Source organism: Gavialis gangeticus, unplaced genomic scaffold (genome assembly GCF_001723915.1).
Source record: "Gavialis gangeticus isolate Ggan-Ray unplaced genomic scaffold, GavGan_comp1, whole genome shotgun sequence".
NCBI lineage: Eukaryota > Metazoa > Chordata > Crocodylia > Gavialidae > Gavialis > Gavialis gangeticus.
Window position 1 is genome coordinate 913,300 of NW_017728997.1, and position 8,331 is coordinate 921,630.

Here is an 8,331-nt window from a genome sequence, read left to right on the forward strand (position 1 = left end):
TATGATGCATTTATAAATTCTGATTTTCAAGGTTTAATATTGCAGCTGTCTCTAATCGATCACGGTGAGGATGAAGGCTGGCAGAAAAACAGATTAATAAAGGATTCTACCAAACATATTTTTTGTTGTGGAGGCTGTTATTGATTTGTGGACTTGAGCGCACGTCATCAGATGCTGTGAAAGGACAGGCACAGAACTGATGGTCATTTTACCCTCGTCACTCCAGTGCTGGTGGCATTGATCCAGATATATCCCGGGGAAATGGAGAGAAGAGGCTGGTTGAGCTTTTGCAGCTGTTTGCAGTGTGGTCTCCATTTCATGGAAGAATAGGATGGGTTTGTCACAATGATTTAGACTCAGACCAACTTGTATCTGAGCCGTCAATTTAAGTGCGAACAAAAGTAAGGGGACAGGTGACCTTTTGAAATCATTTTTTAGCTTCATTTGGAACCTTCAATTCAGTTTTCCCAATGCCCCCCACAGCTCATTATAGCCTTTCCTTCTCTCTCGCAGCCCTCCCATCGTCCTGTTCCTGCTCGCTTTTTCTCTCCCTCCTACACATATGAACATGCACACACACACAAACACATTGACTTCTGAATAGTAATGTGTAGAGGAAACCACTGGAAAGTGAAATCTCTGCAGGGGCTTGGAGAAATGTGCATTGCAATTTGCAAGACATTTTGCTTCCTGCTGAGGAAAGGGGGTCTCACAGGAAGATTTGTCATTGTATAGTGCAGCTTGTCCTTTTAGTGTCACTCTGGCCCCTTTTAAATGCCTGTAATAATGTAACTGCCCTGGTGTGGCACCTGAGCAGTGCATATGGTTTTGCTTTTAATCTGTGAGTGAATTTATTTTACTGTGAAAAGTGAAAAGTTGCAGACAGACAACCCTGTCACCTGGAGACCCCAGCCCTCTATTTAGCCACAGAGCAGGTTCTGAAAGGGGAGCCAGGCCTGTAACATGAGGACCTCGGAGCTGCCCCTTCTAGGGGGAAGAAGGGAATTCGTATTTCATTCCAATTTCATCTTAGACCAAGAAAGTTAATGAGGGCACCAGTCAGTGCTGAATGTGGGAATGACAGCTGTCCACTGGGACCTGCATTGAGCCTGCCACCTTGTGCTGTCAAACAGCCACAAGATGGGAGCAGGTTTTAGCCACTGCTTTCCTGGGCTGGACTTAAACTGGTGTCTCTGAGATGGTAAGATCAGCATGGCATTACCAGTCCCACAAGCCATGCACGCTCCCTGAGAGCGGTCAGCCTGAGGCTTAGCATTGGTTTGTAGGCTACAGTGTGATTTAAGGTTGTAGTGCAGGTGACTTTTCCAGGATTTCTCTGAGTTTCTTCTTTTCTCTTCGTTACGGAGACTCGACATCCTCAGAGAAGTTTCCCATTAACCTTTCTTTCTTTTCTTGTCTTCTCAAAAACAGAGCAGCACGGACTGTCCGCGGATTGTACCTGTGCCTTTGGAACCAATGCCCGTGGGGACGTCTCAAGACATTACAATCTCACTGGCTAATGCTACTTTCTCCAAGGTAACTGAATTTTTAGGCAGAGCCAAAAGGTTCATTTGAGCTCACCAGGTGATTTTGTGCCCCCATGTACCAAGAAGTCCAAGAGGCCAGATTAAGGGACGCTTCTGAGGAGGTGCCATCCTTTGTCCCTGCATGAAGTGACTTACCATTTCCACCTGACATTAGCCTGTGAAATAGCTGTACTAGCAGGGGACGCTCAAGGAAAGTCACCACCCAGGTGGCAGTGGGGCTTAAATAAAAAAAACAAAGGGAAAATGCAGCTTGTATACAGAAGCTCTCTAGGGATTCATTACAGTTAATGTCAGACCTTTCACGGTATGTGCACAATATGTGGATTTATGCACGTTGTAAAATATCTACTAGAACAAAATGTTTGGGGGAAATAAAATTCACACGTTCCTGGTGGATATTTTTTTCCACCTTCCATCCTGCGAGCATGCAGGTGTTGGTGCTCCCAAGGGGCTGACAAAGCTGCGCACAAGGTCGTCTCTGAGGCCCTGCTTCTGGAAAAGAAACACTGTTGGAAGTAAAAGCTAATGTGGAGGCTGAGCGAAGTCCAGATATCTGGGCAGACTCTCCTGTGCTCACCAAGCGCTGTGTTGGAATTCATCACAGAAATAGGTGTAGTTTTTTAAGTGTCCTTCTCTCTGAAAACTTCTGGGCTATATAGGGAAGCTGGTTCTAGCAGCTAGACAATGAAGCATCCTGGGATGTGTTTAATGAGCCAGGAAGTACCAGAGGAATTCATATAAGGGTTGGGAAAGTATTTTAATAAATGCTAGCACTCATGGGAAGCTGCCATTTGTCAGTTGAGGTCAGGTTTTCAAGCAACCCTGTGTAATTGTGGGCCTGATTTGCCAGGGCAGTTAACCACAAAACCACATATGAGATAAACACACATGCAAATAGCCAGGTAGCTTGAATTTTTTTTCTTTTTTTTTTTTTAACTTAAGTAATGAATTGAGCTTGGGAAAATCTTCAGATGTAAGGAGCTTGATTGTTCTGGGAACAACAGAAAGCAGGGTCAGGGTGTAACACAGTGATATGAAGAAGGTTTCCATACTATCTTGTACTGTTTGTAGCCCAGCAAGGGGAATGATATGCTGTGAGCTGGTTGCTGTTTCCTGCTGAAAGTGTGGCATGCATAAATAAGGATGTGTCCCTTGTACTGTCAGCAAAAAATGTTGGTGGTGGATTGCTCTTCCTCTGGAAATTTTCAAGGTGGCTAAAAAGGAAGAAATACCATATGTAACCTGATAGGAAATGAAGTAAACAGGAAAGTGCCTGAGGCACCACCATTTCCAGTTTGGGCCAGAAGTCTCCTGATCCTTATCAGAGCAGAAGATCCACTGCTACTGCTCTTGAATTGACAAATGTGTTCACAAAACAAGAGAGGGCACCGGTTAGTTTAAAAAGCAGCAGTTAACACTGGTATGAATGATTCACAATACAGGCTTTCAGCCTCTCTCTGCTACCCCACACATGCTGTTTGAGACAGTGAGCCTCTGCCATGAATCTGATGTTTCTTTCATGTTTCAAGCAGTTTTAGCAAATCTGTCTGGTTGGAGAGAACATCTGTAGGGCTCATCCATTAAAGAGGATGGATCACTAGCCTCAGAGATAGGATTCAGGCCCACAAGTTGCTTATGCAAGGATGAGCAAGGGCAGAATATGGCCCCTGGTGGTAGCAAAACAGTGTAGAGAAATGTCTTTTTCAAATATTCTGTGGCCAGGCTTCCTTACCTCAACGTGAGCACAGGTGATGGGATGGAGATGAAGATGGCTTTTAGACCAGGTGACTGACTGGCCTGTTTGACTGACTGATAGTTTGGCCTGGCCAAGCCTGCTCGGGATCAGTGGCAGCTCTTGATGTAACTAAGAGCAGCCACGTGGAAGCTCTGAACTCCACCTGCTGATACCAGACACATAGAAGCCAGTAGGACTATCCAGAGCAGTGTCCTCTCAACAACCTGCTTCCCGCTGCATAAGCAAGGGATCCTCTTACTTTGAGGACAGTTGGCAGCTGTCTTGGACTTCAGCTTTCTGGCAAGACACCCAGAGCCAGATGAGGGCCCAGGATCCAGCCCCTTTGTGATGTTTAGCTTAAGAGCCGTTACTCGATCACTCCCTTCATATTGGCAAATAACCAGGGTGAATAAGGATCTGCAGCCATCCTCGTCTCCAAATGCAAAACTCTGAATCCTGTTCTGATTGATACCAGGGGATCTCTATCCATCCATGGGGATGCTCCAGGTATTCACTGGACCAAGTGAAATCAGAGCAGAGTATTGAAGCCCTGTTTGTCTCCTGAATGTTAGGCAATAACCCAGAAGAAGATTTTTTGCAAGCTTTTCCCTTTGTTCCCTTCCTCCAGGACACAGCTCTGGAATGTCACTTTGGAACCGATAGGACGTTTGAAGCCAGATGGGTGAATTCTTCAGCCATTCAGTGCAGCAGTGTCCTGGTACGTGCCAGAGGAGGGATCTGCAAGGACTTCCCCAGCACTCAGGGATGTCCACCATAGGGGAGGGTGCGGGAGGGGAGGGCTGCCCCCACTGCCCCCACATGCAACCAAGAAAATACCTCCCCCTCCCTCAAGCACTGCAAACTGCAAAGGAACCAGAACAGCCTTCAGCACCACCAGAAGGATGCCCCAGAGGGCTCTTTGTACATACCGATGGCCATAGAGAGCATTTCAGAGTGGCTACTTCTGCTTCCATGGGACCAGCTGGAACATGGGTCACCAAAATTTTGGGGCAGAGTGGCAAAAACACCCCAACCTCAATTTGTAAGATGTTGGCATGCCATGGGCATGGCAGGGGAGCCATGAGGGTCCGATCCTTGTTGTGGCAGCACAGCCCTGACCCCTTCCCCACCATTGCCCAGAGCACACATGCGCCCACCACCAGCAACGAGCTGGGCTGGGGTAATCTTAGTGGCAGCACAACCCCAGCTCCTTCCCCACCGTCTGTAGTGTGTGCCAAGCAAAATGTCTTCACACGCCATGCTCTGGCACATGTGCTGGGGTTGTTGACCCCTGATTTGGCAGCTCTAACTTCACCTAGGCCTACAGCTAAGGCTCTGTTTCCCAGCGCATCCCACTAAACATTATCATCCTCCTTCAGCTAGAGCAGGGGTGGGCAAAATGTGGCCCACAGGCCAGATGCAGACCACCAGGCCATTCTTTCCAGCCCGTGGGGCCCCTAAAAAATTTAGAAAATTAATATTTATCTTCCCCTGGCTACCTGTCATGCAGCCCTCAATAGCTTGCCAAAACTCAGTAAGCGGCCCTCCACCTGAAATAATTGCCTGCCCCTGAGCTAGAGGGATTCCTCTCAGCCTATTGCTTCTAAACTGACCATACAAAAAGCCTCATGTGACAGACAAGGGTATCTTGTTACTTTGGGCCCAATCCTGCCAGGCATAAAGTATTCTCTATTCCTTCTGATATCACAGGGAGATGAGGGCACTCAGCACCCAGAGCCCTTAAAAGGCCTGATTGTTCCCTCATTATCATCCATATCAGTACCATGAATGGGAGGAAGCTTTCACCCTATATTAATTGAGGATAATGTCATGTATCCTTACAAACAACAAAGAGTCAGTATCTCCCATGGGAATGATAGGAACCCTATTATAAGTTGGGAGGATAAAACATGTGACCTGAAGAATAACTCTATATTTAAATGTGCTCTTTGTAGGCCCCAAACTATGCAAGTTCACATAGCATCACTGTTGAAGCTGTATGAAATTTTTTTATTGGTCACTCATAGCCCTGGAAAAAAATATTTCAGGTTAATCCAAACCAAAATGTTTTGATGTCTTGGGTCAGCCAAAATATTGAAAAGTAATTTGTTGCAGGTCAAATGAAAGTTTTTGTTTCATCCAAACCCAAGACTTTTCATTTCAATTTCAAATAAGTTTTTTCTTCATTCTTTTAAAAATAAAACTGGAAGTAATGCTGTTAATGAAAAGTTGTATGGGATCTACAAATTGAAATATTTCATTTGATCTTTTCATATTTTTTTACATGAAACCAAATGAAATTTGTGGTGTGTTTCAGTGTTGCCAAATTTGCATTTTTGCTGGAAAAGATTTCTGCGAAAATGTTTTGTCCTGCTCTAGTCTCTAGCGTGCATTCAGGTATGCTTAGCCCTGAAGATATGCACCATACTTCTATGCAGAGGAAGGACTGAAAAGGCTGAAGGAGACCCCATCTTTAGAGTGAATTGCTCACTGTGGAACAGGTTATGCCCTTGAGATGGAGATAATTTCTGGGCGTTCCTCAAGTGAGACATTTTTAGCATTGAGAGGAAAATTTGCCCCAGATAAATTTGGAACAATGGTATGTTTTGGTCAAGCATTTCAACATATGTAAACAGGGTAGCCTGTTCATTTTTCTTTTTCATCTTTACATAGACATCAGCAGGGCCCTATTGAATGATGCATTTGCATGGAATGATTCTGCTTTTGTTGTGGTCTCAGCAAAACTAATTAATTCAGAGAGAAAAATATCCCTTCCTTCCTTTTTTTCCTGCTACCGCTGTTAAAGACATAAGCCTTGCAGTCTGAGAAACCATGCTAGAAAGTATGGGAGCGTTGTTATATTGAAAGATGTTAGTCATCATGTATATGTGGTGTATGTATGTGTGCGTGTGTGGGTGCATGCAGAGGGTAGTCTGCTATTTTAGTAAATTTCATTAGCACTTCTTCATTTATTTCTTCATGCAGCTCCACACATCAGAGAAAAGCCATATCTTCCCAGTAAACCTTCAGCTGAAGCATAAACCAGACAGATTTATTGACAATCCACAGATGATGACAGGTTTGGGCTGAAGATATTTTTCACTGTGCTCTTGTTTGATCAGGTTAAAGGCTCCTAAAATGCTAACAAGATTGATGAGAGATTGCTCTGAGTATCAAATACATGGGCACAATTTCAACCTACTCCTCTCTCTCACTCTCTCTCTCTCTCTCTCACACACACACCCATATACATGCAGACAGAAGCGTGGTTTTAACTACAATATGAATGTGTGTACAAGTTGCATATTTTTGCACCCCCATAGATATATAAGTGCGCGCGCGCGCACACACACATACGCGCACACACACACACATGCACAGATCTCCAGGCCACCCTCACACAGATCTCACACAACAGTGTAGGCTTCTTGCTTGCCAGTAGTGTGTAGCACAGAACATTTTGAAATAATAGATCCCAAACGAATATGTGAAGTGTCTTCCAGGGTCAGGGAAGGAATTTAGTTCAAAGGCGATAAGTACAGAGGGAGGAAGGGCCCTCCAGAAGCTTTTATGGGAATACAAGATCAGCATTAAATGCATTTTAAAAATTGCCCTCTTGTATCCCTTCACAGTTAACAAAACATGTAAACACAGCTCCTTCCTCCCCCGCCAATCCAGGGAAAATCTCTGAGGAAAGACAGAAGGGTTCTTCAGAAGCCCTCTGTTGTATCAGCAAAGTGAAGGAAGAGGAAAGGCACCAGATTAAAAATGCACACATAACAGTACATTTAGGTTAGCAGAACAGCCAGCCGAGCCAGGATATTAATGCACTGACTTCCCTCCCTTGCCCTTGCCTGCTCTGCTCTAGCTAACCACAAGCTGTTGCTGTATGTGGTGTCTATACCAGGCTCATAATCCTTTCCTGTGCTTCTGCACTGCAGCTTCCAGTAGTTTCAGTAGAGGTTTGATTGGTTTGAGAAGAGAACCAGAGCCCTGGAAATGAGCGGCCTTAGTGGTAAGGCTGGACTAAGACAAGGGACTTAAGATATGTCTAGACTCAGCTGCTTCTGCTGCCAGAGCTCATGTGCACCTTCCCACTTCTGGTGGTTCCACACAACTCTATTGTAGTACAGCAAAATGCTATCGGGACTGGATAGACCGTGGCTGGCAGCCGAAGTCCTGGGGGTGTGATGATAGCACACCCTTGGCTACCTGCTGGGTGGCAGCCAAAGCCTTACTCCGCTTGGCAGGGATCTAGTAACTCTGCTAGCGCAGAGAGGCTTTATGTATGCATGCACTTTGCCAACAGAACTGGAGATGATCTAACAGTGATGTAGACAGATACAGACAGGTTGGTGACTGGGTCCAGACAGTGATGTTCTTGGTAGGTAGCAGAGGATAGGAAAGCGAAATCTTGCGAGGGAATCAGGCACTGGAGAAACAATCTAGGAATCTCAAGTTGGGGGAGCCAGAGTGTCCAGTTATCTGTTTGGGGAAGATAAAGAAAGCACATTGACTTCTTAAAATGACTGGGAATAGCAGAGGGCAGTTTTCTCACCACAGGATGCTGAACACGAAGTGGGTAGTGACAGATGTGCAGCTCCCTGCTGTAACTCATGGCGCTTCACAGAAAGCACCATGAGTTGTAAATGGCCGCCTCTCCTCCCCCGACCCAGCAAACTTTTGCTGTTGGGTCAGGGAGTTGGGGGATTGAACACCACTTTGGAGCCAAGCCAGGAGGAGCTGTGTGTCAGCAACCTCTCTCCCCTAGCACCCTTCCCTTCCCTTCTCTTCCCTCGCACACCTCCCTCCCAGCTCCAGTGCTGGTTGCAGGATGGGAGAGGAAGGAGGGAGCTCCAGGCTGAGGTTTGCCCAGCCTGCACTGGAGGGGCAGTGGGTGGATTGGAGCCTCTTGCCATCGGCGGGGGGGATCAGACAGAAGTTAATGAAGGCACTCCACTTTAGAGCATCTGCATGTGAGCCCTCATTAAAATAAGGGTTTTGTCATGCGATCGATCACTTTTAAAGCACTCTGCAACTGTGCAGTTC

The 8,331-nt window shown here is 45.9% G+C and overlaps 1 protein-coding gene across 1 annotated transcript in view; it reads left to right on the forward strand.

The window, feature by feature from the left end:
• PLXND1 (plexin D1) overlaps window positions 1-8,331 on the forward strand; it is a 124,491-nt gene that overhangs the window by 43,562 nt on the left and 72,598 nt on the right. The window contains exons 9-11 of the mRNA XM_019504576.1: window positions 1,432-1,536; window positions 3,911-4,000; window positions 6,268-6,361. Coding sequence (XP_019360121.1) covers window positions 1,432-1,536; window positions 3,911-4,000; window positions 6,268-6,361 — 289 coding nt within the window. The remainder of the gene's footprint in view (window positions 1-1,431; window positions 1,537-3,910; window positions 4,001-6,267; window positions 6,362-8,331) is intronic.